This window comes from Siniperca chuatsi, linkage group LG16 (genome assembly GCF_020085105.1).
Source record: "Siniperca chuatsi isolate FFG_IHB_CAS linkage group LG16, ASM2008510v1, whole genome shotgun sequence".
NCBI classification, from domain to species: Eukaryota; Metazoa; Chordata; class Actinopteri; order Centrarchiformes; family Sinipercidae; genus Siniperca; species Siniperca chuatsi.
Window position 1 is genome coordinate 28,234,417 of NC_058057.1, and position 22,399 is coordinate 28,256,815.

The 22,399-nt window shown below is 44.9% G+C and overlaps 1 protein-coding gene across 1 annotated transcript; it reads right to left on the reverse strand.

Annotated features, from left to right (window-relative positions):
* Positions 1 to 341: 341 nt before the first annotated feature.
* mboat2b (membrane bound O-acyltransferase domain containing 2b) lies at positions 342 to 22,037 on the reverse strand. The gene is made up of 13 exons (XM_044168193.1): positions 21,789 to 22,037; positions 12,545 to 12,690; positions 11,521 to 11,598; positions 10,143 to 10,238; positions 9,961 to 10,016; positions 9,828 to 9,882; positions 9,300 to 9,483; positions 8,492 to 8,684; positions 8,104 to 8,207; positions 5,431 to 5,495; positions 4,598 to 4,730; positions 4,036 to 4,187; positions 342 to 2,784 (listed from the first exon to the last, which is right to left on the reverse strand). Exons 1-13 carry the CDS (start codon positions 21,876 to 21,878, stop codon positions 2,613 to 2,615), a joined length of 1,524 nt encoding a protein of 507 aa, XP_044024128.1. The 5' UTR covers positions 21,879 to 22,037; the 3' UTR covers positions 342 to 2,612.
* Positions 22,038 to 22,399: the final 362 nt, after the last annotated feature.

A 22,399-nucleotide genomic window follows, 5' to 3' on the forward strand; every position in this document is an offset into this window, starting at 1 on the left:
AGGGTGGCGTCCAGGAGGCATCCTGATATGATCCTGGCACCTTTTCGACTAGAAGAACGTGTTCTACCGGCAGCCTGGATAAAACAGGTTCTACCTGGCGTTCCCTCCACGTCTGAGCTCGGGCCCAGCCACCCGGCGAAGGACGCTCATTTCAGCCGCTGGTATCCACGATCTCATTCGAGAGCTTCATCACGCTGATGCTGTTCGTGCTGAGCGGCGCTTCATATTCGGAGTACGTGAGCGTTAACTCCCGGGCAGGAGAAGAGACACGATGACGAGTCGGTTACATCCATTCCCTTATGAGAGATTATCAACAACCACAGATGAACACACATGCAGTGTCAAGTGTCAAAAAAATCCAAGGTTTAATCACATAATTTACAAAAAACAAACAAACATATCGTCCATATCAGACCTACAGGTGGCTGGTCGGGTGTCAGAACATTAATTGTTGTATATCATCTCAAATAATCACTGTCGCCTCTATTCGTCAGCAAAGCCACATCCTCATCAATGAAATTTGAAGAAAGAAACACAACGCTAAAAATACAAATGTGGAAACAGGAAAACATACAGGAAAATTAAGAAATGTGCTTTCCTGATTTTGCGAAGGAGACTCGACGACAAACACAAAGCTGTTAGCGGAGGGAAGTCATGAATCCGAGTCCTTCTTTCGCTCCTAACCAGTTCTCTTAAACACTGATGAAAAACACCAAGAGGAGTCATGGAAAATTAGTAAAAGACAATAACAGTGATAACAGAATTTAATTGAACGTACACTGGGCTACATAACCACTGCATGATGCGTCATTTTTTAAAAATTAAATAATGGAGTAACATTAAGGAGAGAATCATTTCATTTTATTCACTTTTGTAGCTGCTGGAGAGAAACTTTAGCAAACGGTGGCTGAACTTGACCTGTTAGCTAACCTGTATCGACTGTTTTTAGCTTAGCTGAACCATTAGCTAACTTGAACTAACTGGTTTAGATTCTACACTGAGCTGTTAGCTAACCCCAAACAAACTTTTTTAGCTAACCTGAACAAAACTGTTTTTTGGCCACTCAACTGAATCATTTGCTAACCTGAACCGATTGGTTTAGCTTCTTCAATGAAGTGTCAGCTAATCTGAAGCAAACTACATGCTAAACTACCCATTAGCTTAACTAAACCAAACTGTGACTGTTTGAGCTTTGTCACTGAGCTGTTAGCTAACCTGAACCAAACCTTTTAGCCTCTAAACTGAACCATTAGCTGAACCAACTGTTTTAGTTGCTTAAATGCCCCATTAGCTAACCTGATCTAAACTGTTTTGTCTGTTAAACTTAACCATTAAATAACTTGAACAAAACTGTTTTAGCACTGAACCGTTAGCTAACCCGAACCAAACTTTTTTAGATTCAAAACTAACGCATGAGCAGAACCAAACTAGATTACCTAAACCGGTGTTAGCTGCTACACTGAGACGTTGGCTGCCCTAAACTAGATTATTTTAGCTGCTAAATTGAACCATTAGCTAACCTGAACCAAACAGTTTTAGCTTCTAAACTAAACATTAGCTGAACCGAATAAGCTAGCCCCTTCATTAAACTTCCTGCTGTTCTGCGATCCTTTTAGCATTTCAGTTCACATCAGGGAATTTGAGTCTCGTACAGTTTTGTCACGCTGAATCTCCACACGTCTTACGTCAAACCACAAGTCTGTTTGGAATTACATAAATAACAACTTGACAATAACTGACATCTACGAATGTAAACACGACGCCGTCCTCGCCACTCACACGTCAGGAGGAAATACTGATCTGCAAAGTAGCACTTTGCTTTTTCTTGTAAAAAAACAAAACAACTAAGGCGACTGAGTGGAATAATCATTGGCACTTTCTCCAAACTCATTCCTATGAATACTGTGATGGTTTAAGAGATTATAACACGGCCTGGGAGGAGAAAACATCCTTTCAACCTTCTGCTTCTTTGTTCAACGCAAACTGTCTGGCCTGCTCATTCGTTCTTTTACCCGACTCACATTTAGCCGTCCACTCGCTCCTTCTGTCTTCTCATATAATGGACTTTTCTTTAACATGCTTTCATTCATTCATGTACTCGTTTAATCATCCCTTCAGTCGTTTCCCTGTTCATCCTTTCATTTATTCCTCCCTTTATTCATTCATTTCTGCAGACATACAGAAAGAAAGCCGAGTCAGTTCAACACTACACATGTGGCCACGACACTTCAGGGCAGCTGCTCCGTGTGAAGTTACAGCATATATATGTATTTATATATATATCCTCCTCCATCGCAGATTCTTCTGAACCTGCCACCTGACCCAAAACACGGTCCCTTCTGTTGGCTGTCGGAGTTTCAGTCCAGATGCTATCCTCCTTGTAAAGACGTGGTTTTGTGGGAAAACACTTCATGAAATACAACACAGGCCTTCAAAATTCAGGGCCTCTTTTCGTCCTGTGAATCCAAATAATACAGTATTTTAACTTGATGTCATGACCATCATGTTTCTGTACCCCAGACAGGAGGAAGGTCCGTTGGATATGGTTCACCTCCTCGTCTTTCTATACAAGTTAATGGAAATATAATGTTGTACGCGATTGTTCTTTGTCCTCATGTGGTTTTTTCCTTCTGGCTGCAGTTGCTGTCTGTGGCCTCCAGGCGGTGCTGGACAGGCTCCTGGAGAAGGTTCTTCTGCTGGTCTTTGAGGCGGAGGTGTCTCGGTTTGACCGGCAACGCCACTGCCAGCAGAATGCAGCCGATGTGGAGGCCGCAGTACCAGGACCTGCAGGGAGGAGAAACAGGTGAAGACTTCAGGCGGTCTAATGCCACATTTAGGTCAAGCGGAGAGGAAGAGTTCGGAAAGATTCACACGGCTACCACTTCATGCCATCAAACAGCTAAAGAGGCTGATTCCCAGTAATCAAGTATAAGTTTTACACGCTGATTGAATATTTATCCAGTGCTGAGATGTGATGTATGATAGTTTATGAAATTAGGGTGAAGTTTCCTTAATGATGGACTTTTGTTGGTTTGCATTCCAAACACTAATGTATTGTTTCAAGTCAGATATAATGGAGCTTTAAGAAGCAGACATTTTCAGTGACAATGTGAAAATTAGTACTTAAACCTGACTGACACTAAGTTAACCTGAGTTAAACCCGACTGAGACTAAGTTAAACCTGACTGAGACTAAGTTAACCTGAGTTAAACCTGACTGACACTAAGTTAAACCTGACTGACACTAAGTTAACCTGAGTTAAACCTGACTGACACTAAGTTAAACCTGAGTTAAACCTGACTGAGACTAAGTTAACCTGAGTTAAACCTGACTGACACTAAGTTAACCTGAGTTAAACCCGACTGAGACTAAGTTAAACCTGAGTTAAACCTGACTGAGACTAAGTTAAACCTGACTGACACTAAGTTAAACCCGACTGACACTAAGTTAACCTGAGTTAAACCCGACTGAGACTAAGTTAAACCTGAGTTAAACCTGACTGACACTAAGTTAAACCTGAGTTAAACCCGACTGACACTAAGTTAAACCCGACTGACACTAAGTTAAACCTGACTGACACTAAGTTAACCTGAGTTAAACCCGACTGACACTAAGTTAAACCTGACTGAGACTAAGTTAAACCCGACTGACACTAAGTTAAACCTGACTGAGACTAAGTTAAACCCGACTGACACTAAGTTAAACCTGACTGAGACTAAGTTAAACCTGACTGAGACTAAGTTAAACCTGAGTTAAACCTGACTGACACTAAGTTAACCTGAGTTAAACCCGACTGAGACTAAGTTAAACCTGAGTTAAACCTGACTGACACTAAGTTAAACCTGACTGACACTAACTTAAACCCGACTGACACTAAGTTAAACCTGACTGAGACTAAGTTAAACCTGACTGACACTAAGTTAAACCTGACTGAGACTAAGTTAACCTGAGTTAAACCTGACTGACACTAAGTTAACCTGAGTTAAACCTGGCAGAGTGAAAGTTCACTGAATTAAACCTGACTGGCTTGCCGACCTGTAAAACCTGACGGACGGACCCACGGACAGCAGGATAAAAGGCACCACTGTGTAGCAGATGGCGATCTGAGTGGCCGCCCACGTGATGACATCGTAGACTAGTTTGTGGGTGGGTGATTGCAGGAAGTATGGCCGAACGTTGTGTCGCACCTGAGAGGACAAAACGTTAATTCAAATAGCTGCAAACAGAAAAAGTACCATTTAACAAAACGTGAGCTAAACTGTTAGCATAGGCCCTAAGATCAATCAGCATAGTGCTAAGATGTTAGCACAGATGCAAGTATAAATGTTTGCTGCAATGTTAGCAAGAAACCTACTATCACTCAGTGTATCCAAAATAGCATAGCATGCTAAAGGGTTTGCCTATGATCCCTAAACACAGTGTATGCTAATGTCTTAGCATGAAGCCTTCTTAACCTCCTCATAGTGAATGCTGAAGCGTTAGCATAGAGCATCACTCAAATGCTAACACTTCAGCCTAATCATCTAACAGTTATTTAGCAGGATCATAAACTAACAGCTGCTAAGCTAACAGCTAACAGTTAGCGGGGACAGCTCACCGCTCTAGCAGCCAGCGTGACGACGATGCCGGTGAGGAAGGTGAGGTAGTAGCCTGGATAAGCTCCGTGCCACATGGCCGACAGGATGAAGGTGGCTGCTGTCGGGTGGTAGGGACATCGCTCGTAACACACCCTGTCAGCCAGAGGTCAGAGGTCAGAGGTCAGACACACAAACAGAGACACAGCCGTTACATTTTATTTACAGCATCTGCACCACCTGCTGCTGTTTGATTATCAGCCGATGGAGATTTAACCTGTCGCACGCACTCGATTTCAGCAGGTTTTGCAGCCCTCGCTGTGACGTAGCAAGCGACGCCTGCACAGCCGACAACGAGCAGCCATTGTTGTTTAACTTGTAGGGGAGCGTTCTCCGAGCGCAGCCTCTGACTGTGCAGTTCATGTCTGTCCTGCTGAAGATCCACCAGCGGATGGCAGCATTTCACAATGTACCAGCCAGCGCCGCAGGAAGCCAATCAAATACAGTCTTCACTTAATTATTCACTAAATATTTTATCGTAATTCTGTGAGTGTCCGGTCACGGTGTCTGAGCTAAACCTACAGTTTTAAACTCATTTAACTCTGCTGGCCCCTGCATTGTCTCTATCTTTACAAACTCAGAAAGTTTATTCAAACATTGAAAAACCATGAAAAACATGTGGTTTGAATGTTTCACTCGGTGTGAACATCGACTAGCTTCAGCGAAGAGCTGCAGCAACGTGATACACGACACACTGTATATGTAATACTGTTAAGACCTTTAAAGGGAGTGTGTGGTTCCTCTGTAGATAAATAACATTAGAAACACAATAACAACAGAATAAATGTGTACAGACCTTTTGAGCCAGTGTGCTGTCTGAATGTTCCAGTTGTCGAGGAAAACTTTGAAGCTGGTAGCTAACTGAAACAAAACAGAGGAAATCTGAGTTTGATTAATAAAATCACAAATACAGTTTACATTGATACAAAAATAAACTTGTACTCTGGTAACAGTTAGTGGGGTCATCAGCTAACCGCTAACAGCTATCAAACTGATTCATCAGCTAACCGCTAACAGCTAGCAAACTGATTCATCAGCTAACTGCTAACAGCTAGTAAACTGATTCATCAGCTAACCGCTAACAGCTAGCAAACTGATTCATCAGCTAACGGCTAACAGCTAGCAAACTGATTCATCAGCTAACTGCTAACAGCTAGCAAACTGATTCATCAGCTAACTGCTAACAGCTAGCAAACTGATTCATCAGCTAACTGCTAACAGCTAGTAAACTGATTCATCAGCTAACCGCTAACAGCTAGCAAACTGATTCATCAGCTAACAGCTAGCAAACTGATTCATCAGCTAACTGCTAACAGCTAGTAAACTGATTCATCAGCTAACCGCTAACAGCTAGCAAACTGATTCATCAGCTAACGGCTAACAGCTAGCAAACTGATTCATCAGCTAACCGCTAACAGCTAGCAAACTGATTCATCAGCTAACTGCTGACAGCTAGTTAATGGATTCATCAGCTATCAGCTAACAGCTAGTAAACTGATTCATCAGCTATCAGCTAACAGCTAGTAAACTGATTCATCAGCTAACTGCTAACAGCTAGTAAACTGATTCATCAGCTATCAGCTAGTAAACTGATTCATCAGCTAACTGCTAACAGCTAGTTAATGGATTCATCAGCTAACTGCTAACAGCTAGTAAACTGATTCATCAGCTAACTGCTAACAGCTAGTAAACTAATTCATCAGCTAACTGCTAACAGCTAGTAAACTGATTCATCAGCTAACTGCTGACAGCTAGTAAACTGATTCATCAGCTATCAGCTAACAGCTAGTAAACTGATTCATCAGCTAACTGCTAACAGCTAGTTAATGGATTCATCAGCTAACTGCTAACAGCTAGTAAACTGATTCATCAGCTAACTGCTAACAGCTAGTAAACTAATTCATCAGCTATCAGCTAACAGCTAGTAAACTGATTCATCAGCTAACTGCTAACAGCTAGTAAACTTATTCATCAGCTATCAGCTAACTGCTAGTAAACTAATTCATCAGCTAACTGCTAACAGCTAGTAAACTAATTCATCAGCTATCAGCTAACAGCTAGTAAACTGATTCATCAGCTAACTGCTAACAGCTAGTAAACTGATTCATCAGCTAACTGCTAACAGCTAGTAAACTAATTCATCAGCTATCAGCTAACAGCTAGCAAACTGATTCATCAGCTATCAGCTAACAGCTAGTAAACTGATTCATCAGCTAACTGCTAACAGCTAGTAAACTGATTCATCAGCTAACCGCTAACAGCTAGCAAACTGATTCATCAGCTAACGGCTAACAGCTAGCAAACTGATTCATCAGCTAACCGCTAACAGCTAGCAAACTGATTCATCAGCTATCAGCTAACAGCTAGTAAACTGATTCATCAGCTAACTGCTAACAGCTAGTAAACTGATTCATCAGCTATCAGCTAGTAAACTGATTCATCAGCTATCAGCTAGTAAACTGATTCATCAGCTAACTGCTAACAGCTAGTTAATGGATTCATCAGCTAACTGCTAACAGCTAGTAAACTGATTCATCAGCTTTCAGCTAACAGCTAGTAAACTGATTCATCAGCTAACTGCTAACAGCTAGTAAACTGATTCATCAGCTAACTGCTGACAGCTAGTTAATGGATTCATCAGCTATCAGCTAACAGCTAGTAAACTGATTCATCAGCTAACTGCTAACAGCTAGTAAACTGATTCATCAGCTATCAGCTAGTAAACTGATTCATCAGCTAACTGCTAACAGCTAGTAAACTGATTCATCAGCTAACTGCTAACAGCTAGTAAACTAATTCATCAGCTATCAGCTAACAGCTAGTAAACTGATTCATCAGCTAACTGCTAACAGCTAGTAAACTAATTCATCAGCTATCAGCTAACAGCTAGTAAACTAATTCATCAGCTAACTGCTAACAGCTAGTAAACTAATTCATCAGCTATCAGCTAACAGCTAGTAAACTGATTCATCAGCTATCAGCTAACAGCTAGTAAACTAATTCATCAGCTATCAGCTAACAGCTAGTAAACTGATTCATCAGCTAACTGCTAACAGCTAGTAAACTAATTCATCAGCTATCAGCTAACAGCTAGTAAACTAATTCATCAGCTAACTGCTAACAGCTAGTAAACTAATTCATCAGCTATCAGCTAACAGCTAGTAAACTAATTCATCAGCTAACTGCTAACAGCTAGTAAACTAATTCATCAGCTATCAGCTAACAGCTAGTAAACTGATTCATCAGCTATCAGCTAACAGCTAGTAAACTGATTCATCAGCTAACTGCTAACAGCTAGTAAACTAATTCATCAGCTATCAGCTAACAGCTAGTAAACTGATTCATCAGCTATCAGCTAACAGCTAGTAAACTGATTCATCAGCTAACTGCTAACAGCTAGTAAACTGATTCCAGAGCACTTTTCATAAACATGGCGGGTGAAGTCCAGACCCCCCCTGGCAGTCCTGACCTCAATGTTGAGGATCCTCAGGTTGGAGATGAGATCCCAGCGAGGAGAGCCGTCATCGTCGTAGCCGTTGAAGCCGAAGCCGGCGGCGTTGTTGATGGCATCAGCTGAGGTTAAAGAGAGATTAGAAGGAGAGGTGTGAAACGGTGCTCTCTGACGCAGACTCCGGCCTGGAGACTCCGGCCTGCAGACTCCGGCCAGCAGACTCCGGCCTGGAGACTCCAGGCCGGAGTCTGCAGGTTTAGGTCACAGTGTGCTGGAGTCCACATGTACATCACTGCAGCAGGGAGAGAAACTAAACCACTACTGCGTCACATGGAAACAAGAAAGAGCCACAAACAGAGCAAAGCCTGGAGGAGCAAGAAGAGAGCTCCGGGTCTCAGGCACCCACCGAGCGTCCAGACGAAGTAGTACTTGGGTCTGGTGGTCAGCATGGACAGGTACAGGTAGACCACCTGACCGTAGAAGGGCGTGTTGGCGATGAAGTCGTCGTCGATGTTTCGCTCCACGGGGAAAACTTTACACACCGACAGGAAGACCAGGAGGCAGAAGAAGGAGGTGGCCACTTTACGGACGACCTCCGTCTGAGCAAACAGAGACAATTATTTCACATTCTCCGGTTCAACTTTCATCCATATCAGATCAATCAGTTAAGATGATCAACTCTATAGTTTCGAACCAGGACCGTCTGTATTTGGATCAAGTAATTTAAGGAAAAATAAGGTGTGTCAGATTTAGTCAGAAACATATTTCCCATCTTCTGCTGCTATGTTCGCTGAACAAACTTACTTTCAGGATGAATTAAGTTCTATCTGATTAATTTGTAGTTTGTATCTTGAGTGCGCGCTGAGCAGCTGTGTCCTTTACATAAATACAAGTATCTGATCAGACGGATATCAGCAGATATCCAATATTAAAGGACTCTGGGCCAACATACTTGATCATAACAGTTGGTGAGAATCTCCCATGTTACCACTCTGCACAGGCAGAAGGGATGGGGCAGCAATATGAAGTATTTCGGTATCAATAAATCCCCCAACCCGTCAGAGCTGAATCTGAATTTCACTGTAATTTCTTTTCCGGTGTGAATTTAGGAGACGCGATGTTAATAATGTAAGAAGAAATCCAGTGATGTGAGTCAGGATGTTCACAGGAGTCCTCAAATGAAAAGTCAGTATATTTGTGCTCGTGGTTCGTACGTTTGGCGAGGGCTCGCTCTGCCTCAGCTTGCCGTTGTACTTCCTGTCGGCCTCCTGGTCTCTATGGCGACGGGGGTCTCCCTCGATGAAGGCGATGTAGTCGTTATAGGAGCAGGTGGGTCCGGCCAGGATCCCCATGAAGTTACAGTTGTAGCTGAAGTACTCCAGCAGACTGGGCATCCTCCTGAACACAGACACACGGGTTTACTACTGAACCAGCAGGGCTCTGCTCACCACACTGGTTTCCACACTGGTTTCCACACTGGGAGGTCAGGTACCAGTATAGTATCTTTGTAAAAGCACCATAAACTTTTCAGTACAGCTGAAATTATTAGCAGATTAATCGATCGAGTCATTATCATCAGTATTTCCATTTGTAGCTGTCGGCTGTCGTTACTTTGCAGAAAACTATAAATATCAAGTGTTTACATTGTGAGTAAACAAACTGTCGAGTATTTGCATTCGACATTATAAAAGACGGCCTGCAGTGAGACGTTTACGACCTTAAAGACACGCGGTGAAACAAACCTTATCGCCAGAATCTTCTGTCCTGGAGTCAGATGTTCCTCTTTTCGTGCCATTCCTGTACGAGAAAAAAACAAAACTGAATACGAACTGCTGGTTTGAGCAGCAAATGTCCAACATGTCGTCACGCGCTCACCATCGTGGATTTCAAACGCCAGGCTGGTGATCTTTTGCGTTATGACCATCATGGGGCTGCAGAGAGAGAAAGTAAGAAATGCATGTAGAAGCAGATGTAAGTCAGAATTAGATTTCACTAACTGTGCACCAGAGATGCACCTTAAGGCCAGGTGTGAGCAGATGCAGGTGTACCGGTCTTACCCTGTGAAGTCAGCAGAGTACATGCCGTAGTCGAAGACGTAGACTCGAGTGATCTGACACAGACTCAGATAGCTGAGAGCCACCAGGAGGCAGTACCTCAAAATAAAACAGGGACAGTCTTATTCATTCATTTCACTTTAAGAAATTCACGTGTGAGCAGAAGGTCGCTGGTTTGATCCCTGAACTGGCCCCCATTACCACCACTGAGGTGCCCTTGAGCAAGTCCCTGAACCCCCAGTCAGACTGTGGTTGTACTGGGCAGCTTCAGGTGTACATACAGATATCTCTCTCTGCCTCTTTACGCGCTAAAGACAGAGCTCTGTGACCCTCTTCCGAAAGACAACAGGGTGCGTGGTGTATGACGTCATCGTGACATCATCATGACATCACATGTGACGGCTGTGGCGGGGAACACTACATCAATAAAAACTGTGAGGAGCGTCAGGGGCCAGGACTCAGTGCAGGACCGGGTCAAAGGTCAGGTCAGGGGCCAGGACTCAGTGCAGGACCGGGTCAAAGGTCAGGTCAGGGGCCAGGACTCAGTGCAGGACCGGGTCAAAGGTCAGGGCCCAGGACTCAGTGCAGGACCGGGTCAAAGGTCAGGTCAGGAGCCAGGACTCAGTGGAGGACCGGATCAAAGGTCAGGAGCCAGGACTCAGTGGAGGACCGGATCAAAGGTCAGGGGCCAGGACTCAGTGCAGGACCGGGTCAAAGGTCAGGGACCAGGACTCAGTGCAGGACCGGGTCAAAGGTCAGGTCAGGAGCCAGGACTCAGTGGAGGACCGGGTCAAAGGTCAGGGACCAGGACTCAGTGGAGGACCGGGTCAAAGGTCATGGAGGACATTCACATCTGACACCAGAGACCATCTCACTCCCTCCATAACTATACCGTCTCCATGACAACTGAGCAACCCCATCTGCTGAGGAAGGCCATGAGATGTGGTTGAAGGCGTCAGAAACAAAAGGGTAACTTGGACCTGGTGTGGAGTTCCTGCGTGGAGCTGCTGTTTCCTTCAAGCCCAATGTTTTCAGCCTTTTTAACAAAGTAACGTGTCGGAGTTGAAAAGAGACGTTCAGCTGAATAAAACAAAGTTAGAGTTAGAAAACCTGATGCTACGAACAGTTTCAGTCGGTACTGAAAAAAGTTGCAGAGGTAACAAACAGCTTCCATCTTCATCAGTCACTTTAATGGATCTGAGTGCACTCAGACGCTCCTCTTCATCTCTGGACTTCTTCATCTGGACCCTGAACCTGATCCCTCAGACAGGGTCGTGGCTTTCATACGCTGAAGCGATCTGTTACAGTGTGATCTGAAGAAGTGATCTTTATTACAGAAAGACGTGATGAACCGGTAATACGAGGACTTTCTGAAGCTTACTTGTGCATGTGTTCGACTCCGGTCAGGATCATGATGCCGTAGGTGAGTCCACTCTGAACCAGGAAGTGAAGGGCGTACCTGGAGAATAAAGGAAATGTAGAGATTCACCTCCGAACACTAACTAACCTCCCCAACAGTAAGACATCCAGCAGCAACATTTATCTTTAAAGGAAGAAATTAAATGATTGTATTTGGATTGTTCTAAACTCAGTTTAGCATGATGACTCTAAGTGTCGCTTGGTCCCACACTTTGAATGAACATCAGCAGCTGCTGGACATCGTTCATGCTCCCCTCAGGATGAACTGTAATAACTCTGCTGATCCTCTGACTTTCCATCTGGCGCCACCATCAGGTCTGGCTGCACCTCCTCATCACTGTTAAGTACCTGATTGTTATTGGCTTGACCACAGTGTTAACACACTTTGGTTTCTGACCAAACACCTGCAGAGCTGCTGACGCTCCCATCAGCCTCAGCTGGACTTTGTGTTTGCTACTAACTAGCTAATGTTAGCATGCTAACACACTAAACTGGTAAACGTCATACCTGCTAAACAACAGAATGTTAGCATGCTAATAGTCTCTCTCTATAAACAGATATCTGCATATGAATGCAGAATCTGTAGGCAAGGGACAAGATTTAGGTATCGAAGCGTTCTGGTTTCCGTTTGTAGTCCGAGTAGTATTGACCAATCACGTTCGAGCGGGCTTTGGTTGCATGCAGGTAAACAGTCCGTGTGGAGAGCAAAAGAGGCGGAACGCATTGGCCGAAAAGTAATCTCGGGCTGTCGTCTGACGGCGATTTAGTTTTTTATCAATCTGTGAACCCTAGAGATTAGCTTATCATTAGCTTTTTAAAAATGTATCTGCACTTAAATCGTTCAGACGATAGCCGATGGGTTCTGAGGTCGATCAATCAATAACTCCAATGATTCTCTGGTGTCAGTTTCTCCAGTGTGTCAGATTTTCAGCTTTTCTGTTTTCCATCACAGTAAACTAATATTTATTTTACCCTAACCCTCTTACCAGCCGAAGCAGAAGAGAGCGAAGTACAGTCCCAGTACAGTCGCCACCACGTGCCTGATGAAGGGACTGGTTTTCCTGGGATGAAGGAAGAGACGAAACCAGAAGGCTGACAGCAAAGCACAGAGCTGACACACCACAAAGTTTACCTGCAGACAGTAGGACAGGGACAAAAGACACACCTGCAGGTTTACTACTGCGGGTTAGATCATGTGACCCAGAAGTCAGGACTCAGTGTTAGCAGTAGTGTTAGCAGTGTTGTTAGTGTTAGCAGCAGTGTTAGCAGCAGCAGTGTTAGCATCAGTCGTGCTAGCAGCAGTGTTAGCAGCAGTAGTGTTAGCAGTGTTGTTAGTGTTAGCAGCAGTGTTAGCAGCAGTAGTGCTAGCAGTGTTGTTAGTGTTAGCAGCAGTGTTAGCAGCAGCAGTGTTAGCAGTGTTAGTAGCAGTGTTAGCATCAGTCGTGTTAGCAGCAGTGTTAGCATCAGTCGTGCTAGCAGCAGTGTTAGCAGCAGTAGTGTTAACAGTGTTGTTAGTGTTAGCAGCAGTGTTAGCAGCAGTAGTGTTAGCAGTGTTGTTAGTGTTAGCAGCAGTGTTAGCAGCAGCAGTGTTAGCAGCAGCAGTGTTAGCAGTGTTGTTAGTGTTAGCAGCAGTGTTAGCAGCAGTGTTAGCAGCAGCAGTGTTAGCAGCAGTGTTAGCAGCAGTGTTAGCAGCAGACGAGCTGTCGTTCAGTATTTTGAAACTGAACTCTGAGGTTTTCCGGTGTTAGCAGTGTTGTTAGTGTTAGTAGCAGTGTTAGCATCAGTCGTGTTAGCAGCAGTGTTAGCATCAGTCGTGCTAGCAGCAGTGTTAGCAGCAGTAGTGTTAGCAGTGTTGTTAGTGTTAGCAGCAGTGTTAGCAGCAGTAGTGTTAGCAGTGTTGTTAGTGTTAGCAGCAGTGTTAGCAGCAGCAGTATTAGCAGTGTTGTTAGTGTTAGCAGCAGTGTTAGCAGTAGTGTTAGCAGCAGCAGTGTTAGCAGTGTTGTTAGTGTTAGTAGCAGTGTTAGCATCAGTCGTGCTAGCAGCAGTGTTAGCAGCAGTAGTGTTAGCAGTGTTGTTAGTGTTAGCAGCAGTGTTAGCAGCAGTAGTGTTAGCAGTGTTGTTAGTGTTAGCAGCAGTGTTAGCAGCAGCAGTGTTAGCAGTGTTGTTAGTGTTAGTAGCAGTGTTAGCATCAGTCGTGTTAGCAGCAGTGTTAGCATCAGTCGTGCTAGCAGCAGTGTTAGCAGCAGTAGTGTTAGCAGTGTTGTTAGTGTTAGCAGCAGTGTTAGCAGTGTTGTTAGTGTTAGCAGCAGTGTTAGCAGCAGTAGTGTTAGCAGCAGTGTTAGCAGCAGCAGTGTTAGCAGTGTTGTTAGTGTTAGCAGCAGTGTTAGCAGCAGCAGTGTTAGCAGTGTTGTTAGTGTTAGCAGCAGTGTTAGCAGCAGCAGTGTTAGCAGTGTTGTTAGTGTTAGCAGCAGTGTTAGCAGCAGCAGTGTTAGCAGTGTTGTTAGTGTTAGCAGCAGTGTTAGCAGCAGCAGTGTTAGCAGTGTTGTTAGTGTTAGCAGCAGTGTTAGCAGCAGCAGTGTTAGCAGTGTTGTTAGTGTTAGCAGCAGTGTTAGCAGTGTTGTTAGTGTTAGCAGCAGTGTTAGCAGCAGTGTTAGCAGCAGCAGTGTTAGCAGTGTTGTTAGTGTTAGCAGCAGCAGTGTTAGCAGCAGCAGTGTTAGCAGCAGTGTTAGCAGCAGCAGTGTTAGCAGTGTTGTTAGTGTTAGCAGCAGTGTTAGCAGCAGCAGTGTTAGCAGCAGCAGTGTTAGCAGCAGTGTTAGCAGCAGCAGTGTTAGCAGTGTTGTTAGTGTTAGCAGCAGTGTTAGCAGCAGTGTTAGCAGCAGCAGTGTTAGCAGTGTTGTTAGTGTTAGCAGCAGCAGTGTTAGCAGCAGCAGTGTTAGCAGCAGTGTTAGCAGTGTTGTTAGTGTTAGCAGCAGTGTTAGCAGCAGCAGTGTTAGCAGTGTTGTTAGTGTTAGCAGCAGTGTTAGCAGTGTTGTTAGTGTTAGCAGCAGTGTTAGCAGCAGCAGTGTTAGCAGTGTTGTTAGTGTTAGCAGCAGTGTTAGCAGCAGCAGTGTTAGCAGTGTTGTTAGTGTTAGCAGCAGTGTTAGCAGCAGACGAGCTGTCGTTCAGTATTTTGAAACTGAACTCTGAGGTTTTCCGGTGGAAACTGTCGCCGCCCCTCTCTGACGTCTCTGCTAATAAAAGTAGACCTTCAGGAGATATTTATAGCGTCTGAGCTATGACCTGCTGTCCGTTAGACAGATCGCCTCACATAAAAGCATCGCCGGAGAGATATCTGCTTCCATCAGGCTTGTGTTTGGTTCCCAGTCTCCCCGCTCGCACCATCAGTCTCCATCAGCGGCGTTTTATCGAGGTGATCTGACTGGAGAAGTCCTTTATAAAAAGCTTTTATCCGAGCCGCGTCAGTGCGGCGGTGCTGGTGACGGTTTGGTTTCACGAGCGGGGGCGATTACACGCTGTCGTAAAACTGGTTACTGTGCTTTCCATAATAATGGTAGAATAACAAAACTACATTTACTCAAGTACTGTAAGTAAGTCCAATTTTGAGGTACTCGTACTATTTCCATTTTCTGCTATTGATTGATTATCCATCAATAATTATAGTATATGATTCTGCATAATGAGTACTTTTAATACTTTACTTCAGTAAGATTTTGAATGTATTTCTGCACTGTGGTGTTAGTACTTTGCTGCAGCAGAGGGTCGGAGGGCTCCTTCCAGCTCCGGCAGGACGTCAGCAGCGATGAAAAACAGAATCATTATTCTTATTATCTGCGTCCCGCTGTCGGAGGCCGATCGCGGGGCTGAAAGGAGTAAATGAACGGAGAGGAGACGACGACCTCCGACACGATGAAGTCTCACTCTGCTGACTCAACGAGAAAGAGATGGATGACGGGAGGAGCACCGTCGTTAAACTCTCGGCCTTGTAGCGGTTTATTACAACGCAGAGTTTCTGGAGGACAAACGTCTTCTTCTCATCGGACTCATTAATCATGTTGTCTCGGGAGGATTCGCTCTTTCTAATGTCTGCATTGATATTTGTTGATTTAGATGCTCGGTGTCTTTAAATGTAACCACATTAAGACATCTACTGTAATATAATCGCTCTTTTCTTCAGTTAAAACTTCTTCTGGTGTTAGCTTCTCAAATGTTTCTCCTGTTTGAATCATTGTAACTTTATGTTTTTAGACTAAATTCTAAGTTTTACTCTTTGTTCTCCCAGTTTGGTTGTAGCTAACAGCACATATACTGTATATTATATAACATATGATACGTTTATGACATTTCGCAATTGTACAAACGCAACAATTCACTGATTATTCAGAGAAAATAATCAATGAATGGACTGATAATGAAAATAATGATTAGGTGCAGTCCTTCGTTTTAAAGGGACTTAGTTTGCTTTAGGGCGGGGCTACCTTGTGAAAGTCGTTACCATGACGACCTGTCAATCAGGATAGAGGTGACGCGTTTACACTGCGTACATCTAACCAGCCGTGAACTTGTTCTTGGTGCTGTCTTGTTTAAGAACTTGGACCCTTTCAGTGTTTTCAGCTCGTCAGAGTTAACTGTTTTAAACATTTTGGTCTAGAAATGTCTCAGAGACGCTGCAGGAGTCGGCTGTTTCCCCCGGTACGTTTTGTTTTTCGCTAGCCAAAATTAGCAACCCCAGTTAATATCACAGTTAATGTGAATTACGGATGCACCTCGCTAACCTAGCTAGCGCTAGTGTTAGCTGATAACCCCAGCTCCACCTCCTCGTCCAAATATGGTCACTGATACCAAAAAAACCAAGATGGCGACGGCCAAAATGGCAAACTCGAGGCTTCAGAACGGCAGTCCACAAACCAACGAGTGACGTCACGGTGACTGCGTCCGCTTCTTTTACGCAGTCTATGTTTCTACCACACCTGCTGAGCAGCAGACAGCTGGCAGACGCAGTCAGAGAGTCCAGCTGCTGAACGTAGCGGAGCATCTAGCAGCTAAAGAGCCAGATGTTTCCCTCAGCAGCTGCTGGAGACCAAACACAGAGCTGACGGAGAGAAGACCGGACTGACGTCCATCAGGAGACACTGACACGCCTCCTGACGAAGCGTCATGTGACTCTGTAGCTGCTGGAGGCGGAAACAAGCAGCTGTTTGATCGAGTTAGCCACAACCACTTTATAAACTGATGATACGTCGGTGCTGCCCTCTAGTGGCCACGCACGTCAGTTAATGCAGCTTTAAGTCCTCCGCAGATTCGTCATGTCTCTCCTGAAACTGTCAGACTCGCGATGGACAGTTTCTAAAGTTTTTATAACCTGGTGCCTACATTACCCACAATGCAACTCTTCCTCTGACAGTTAGCGAGCGGCTAATGTAGCCTGGAGCCTGCAGCAGAGCTACAGAGGTCTGGGCCGTCACATTAACGCTGCAGCTGGATGCAGGAGGAGCATCGCGGGTTAAATCTCATTTACTGCATCAGGACAAACATCTCGTTTTCACGGGAGGCCTTTAATCTGAAGCGCGCACACACACACACACACACACACACACACGCGCTCAGGATGTTTGAACTGGTTTCTGATGGATCACATTCATCCTGGTCTCAGTTTCGGGTAAATGGACTCTACTCGTACAGGACAGAGACTCAGACCTGACCTGGATCACATGTTTGTTACGTGCTGATGTGGACGAAGTTAACATTAAAGGTTTATTACAGCGTATCTGTGGAGTGCAGTACAGCTGCCGCCGATCTGTGATCTGCTTCTCTTCGTCTTCTGTGACAGTGAACCGAATCTGTCGGTCGGACGAGACGTCGCGCAGGAAACCGTAATATATTTTCTGACATCAAACGAAAGTTGGGAATTGTTGTCACAAAGAGTTTCCAGAGGTGGAGGTGTACACGCCTCCGTCTGGGGCCTTACAGCTTCTTGAACTTTCTTCAGGGGCTGCGGTGCCCTGAGTTTGTCCTGACAGGCAGAGCCCAGAAACAGGTTGAGGTGTCAGGTCAGAACTGGTGGCAGCTTGTTTGGGTTGCGTGGGACTCTGCAGACGGCGTGTAGTGTTTCAGACCGACGGCAGCTGAGACAGGGACAGCAGCGTAACGTCTGATCCGGCTGTAGAGGGAAACAGGCGACGCTTGTTGATGTGGTGTTCATTAATAATGAACGCCGTGTAAACTGAGCGATTACAGTCGGACGCCGTGCCGCTGCTCGGCTCCACTGAGGAGCCAAACGACTGCCGAGGTTTCCTCCTCGTCTGCTCGCCGAAGCATCGACAGCCTTCCTTAAATACCAGGCGAGATGCTGGAGTTAATTAGACACCAAGCTGGGCGTAATGGGCTCAGGACAGGATGACGGAGAGACAACGTCTGGGGTCAGGATCAAGTTCTTATTAAGAGACTCAAACTGGATCCGAAAACGTTTTCCACACAGTAAACTGAAAATTCATCTTCGCTGCATTAAAACAGGCGGCAGCTCACGAACCAGTTCTCACGCACAGATCAGCTGTTGCTAAATATCTACAGCCGCTAGCTGCAGGTGCTGTTAGCTGACACAGCTAGCGTTAGCGTGCTAACAGCTGAGCCGTTCAGAGCGAAAGAGGCGATCTGGAGCTCGGTCGACGTCTCTGACCCGAAACCTGATAAATGCTGTTTAATAACGACGTCGGTCTGGAAGATTTTAAAACTACATTTCACTGAAATAACACAGCGTGAGCAGATAACGTCAGTTAGCTTAGCATAGTCAGATATTCCCTCTCATTATAAACTGTGTGAATCCTTCTAACTCAAACAGATGTCTCCGTGTCTGCAGACAGAAACAAGACTAACACGTTTACAAAGATTTCTGTCATGTTTGGAAGTTACGCTAGCTCCTGATGCTACAGTCACTTCCTGTTTACATAGCTGACCGCTCCTGATTGGACGGCGCTACAGATGTTTCCTAGCAACAGATTTACACGTGACTGAAGTCTTTACTCGTTTGTTCAGTTTTAATGGTGCGACCTGGTTTAGTGAAGCGCTAGTTAGAAGCTAGTTAGCGGTTACTGAGAACTTTGTGTTCAGACTGAAGGATCCGCGACGCTGCTGAGACTCGGAGTCCAGGTGAACCGGAGCTGCACAGGTGAACTGAGGTGGTTTTGTCAGCTGAGCAGTGGAGGACAGTGACTCCCCACAGATGATAAGACCAGTCTGAGCTGCCGGATTTATCTCCTAGGTTTATGGGGAGAACCAGCAGCAGGGAACAAAATATGTGGATCACCTGATCCAGCAGGATCCTCATCCTTCATCCGGATCATCAGAGTCTGGCTCAGCGACCAGAGACCTGGCTCTCAGCCAATCAGAGCGCAGAACGTCTACCTGTTACACTGCTGACAAAACCACCCAGAGACACACCTGACGAATCACCTGGTGACGTGTGACGGAGGGAGCTTCAGCTTTAATTGTTTTATTAATCATTTTTTTTATCATTATTTTATATTTTACGTGCAGTTGCTGTTTCCTATTTTATTTTTATTCAGTGTATTTTTTTTATCACTTTCTATTAAAAAAAAGTCTTATAAAAATGTTTTGGTCTTTAAAAAATCAGAACATTTTGAAAAATGAGTCCACGTGACATCTTCAAATGTCTTGTTTTGTCCAAAACTGGAAGAGATTCAGTTCACTGAGACATCGAGCTGAGAAAAGCTGGAAACTGGATATTTGGCATTTTTGCTTGAAAGCACCTAAACCATTAATTCATTAATCTAATCTTGTTGACTTATTCTTTGATGAGGTCGTTCCTTATTTAAATCACAATATCTGCTTACATGTTTTGTTACAGAGCCTCAAGTTTCAGGTTCTTGTCAAGCTGAAACCCTGAGAATGTGGTGATTTTGGGGCCCATCATGGTCTGGGGCCCCTGGGCAGGTGGCTCCTTTATTTAAGTAAAAGTACCAATACATTCATGTGAAAATACTCCAATATTTTACTGTTGTAGCTGCTCGAGCTGGAGCTAGTTTTAGCTGCTTTATACACAGTTAGCTAGTTTTAACTGCTTTATATACAGTTAGCTAGTTTTAACTGCTTTATACACAGTTAGCTAGTTTTAACTGCTTTATATACAGTTAGCTAGTTTTAGCCGCTTTATATACAGTTAGCTAGTTTTAGCTGCTTTATACACAGTTAGCTAGTTTTAACTGCTTTATACACAGTTAGCTAGTTTTAGCTGCTTAATACACAGTTAGCTAGTTTTAACTGCTTTATACACAGTTAGCTAGTTTTAGCTGCTTAATACACAGTTAGCTAGTTTTAACTGCTTTATACACAGTTAGCTAGTTTTAGCTGCTTTATACCCAGTTAGCTAGTTTTAACTGCTTTAAACACAGTTAGCTAGTTTTAGCTGCTTTATACACAGTTAGCTAGTTTTAACTACTTTATACACAGTTAGCTAGTTTTAACTGCTTTATATACAGTTAGCTAGTTTTAGCTGCTTTATACACAGTTAGCTAGTTTTAGCTGCTTTATATACAGTTAGCTAGTTTTAACTGCTTTATATACAGTTAGCTAGTTTTAGCTGTTTTATACACAGTTAGCTAGTTTTAGCTGCTTTATACACAGTTAGCTAGTTTTAACTGCTTTATACACAGTTAGCTAGTTTTAGCTGCTTTATATACAGTTAGCTAGTTTTAACTGCTTTATATACAGTTAGCTAGTTTTAACTGCTTTATACACAGTTAGCTAGTTTTAACTGCTTTATATACAGTTAGCTAGTTTTAACTGCTTTATACACAGTTAGCTAGTTTTAACTGCTTTATACACAGTTTAGGCTGAGTTCTGGCAGCCTTCTGGCTCGGTTTTGGGTCTGTTGACTTGGGCAGATTTAGGCTGAGAATTGGCACATTTTGCTGCATTTGGACCACCATGTGGCCCATGTGTGGTGGCCTGAATTTGGGCGAGATGTGGCCATTCAGACCTGGACCCGTTTAGGTTGAGTGTTGGGGATGGAGGAAACTTATAGGTCCATGTAAAGGTAAATTTAAATAACATTTATTTAATTTTTACTAAAAACATTTTTTAAAACAGCTTTTTTAGAAACATACTTAGAGAAGGTTGAATTTTAACCCTTTTTGAGGGGACAGACAAATTACTCAAAGCAGGATTTGTGTATATATAAAACGTGTCTGCAGGGCAGCTTTAATGAACACATGCACCTCACCATCATTTTGGTGGTTTCGTAGTAATTTAAAACTATTTTTTCTTGTTCAGTAAAATAAATAATTTGTGTTCACTCTACATTTCAAAGGAAGAGTTTCAAAATAAAAGTCTGCGTTACATTAAGTAAATAAACTACTGGTAAAGGGAAGGGCCGTTGTTTTATTAAATAACTGTGGTTTTGTATTACTAATTAAACATTTGCTGGTTCTGGCAGGATACAGGGTCAGTCATAGGCGGACTAGCTCTGGCAGACCCAGACTTGGCCCAGTATAGGCCAGGTCTGCCATTTTTGTTGGTTCAGTTTCAGCAGCCGGACCCGGACCAGTGTAGTTGGGCTGGGTTATGTCTCCTGGGCCGCTATGGGGCCAGACCACCTTGGCCGCCCAGTACCTCCAGCTGTCCGACATCTCCCCATGAAAGGCAGTAAAGCCTAAAAGGAGCCCCGCTGGCCCCCCCAGGGTGCAGCCTGTGGTGGGACTTCACATGTGGATTGTTTCAGACGCCTTTTACCTTTAAATGATTCTACTGACTCACTCACTCAGTGGATCTGGTTTATTCTTGGGGCCTTGTGTTCATCACCCCCATGAACACCCCCCCCCCCACCCCCACCCCGGGTGGATGCCTCCAGCTTGTGTCTCAGGAGCAGCGAGGACAATAAAGCAGGGTCCGGTCTGCAGAGACCCGCACTGAGAGCATGGAGGAGCTGTTTTACATCATATGTAAAGAAACAGGCCTACCGGGTCTCAGTCCGGCTCATCTCACCTCAGCCCCGGAACATTCACACATGAAAACCTGCTTTCCTACGACAGACCACCGGACTGTCTGCACGAGGCCTCCATCCATTTTGGCCCACCGCTGCACCGCCTGTCTGCTCGGCAGGCGGTGGTGTGTGCGGCTCTCTCCGGCCGAGCTTGTCGCATTTGACGCCGTGTGTGAGAGCCAGCAGCCGGTCTCCGCCCCGGAGCTCCGAGGCCCCGGTGAGGTGCAGGATCTTACCTGGTCCAGCGGCAGGTTGGTGATCTCGCTGACCGGCTGCAGGAGGCTGGAGCCGGTGCAGGCCGTGGATCGGCTGCCTTCAGCGGCCATGGCTCCGTGTGTGCGGCCGGGTCTGCTGCTTCTGTGTCCGGCTGCAGCAGCTCAGAGGCGGCGGCGGAGGCTCCGTGATCCGCCGACAGTCTGTCTATGTGTCCTGCTGCCGATGCTCCTTCCTCCTCTCCTTCCTGTTCCTCCTCCTCCTCCCCCCTCCTCCCTCTGAGGCCCCCTTTTCTTTCCCCTCACATCCATCTCTGTTGGTCCTTCCTCCCCTCCCCCTCCTCCTCCTCCTCCTCCACTTTCTCTTCTTCTCTCTCCTGTCACTATCACTCCTCCCCCTCCTCCCAAAATAAGTTTGCTGTAGTCGTGGACAGATTATGGGGCAATGGGCCCCTCAGCAGAGGCCCGTTGAGGCCCCCCACCCCTCTGACAGAGCCAAACACCCAGGCTGAGAAAGGTTTCTCTTTGTGGTCACTCCTCTTCCTCCTCCTCCTCCTCCTCCTCCTCTTTCCCACACAGACTGTTGCAGCTGTGAAGCAGCACATCACATGTGACCTCTAGTTTTAGATGAACTT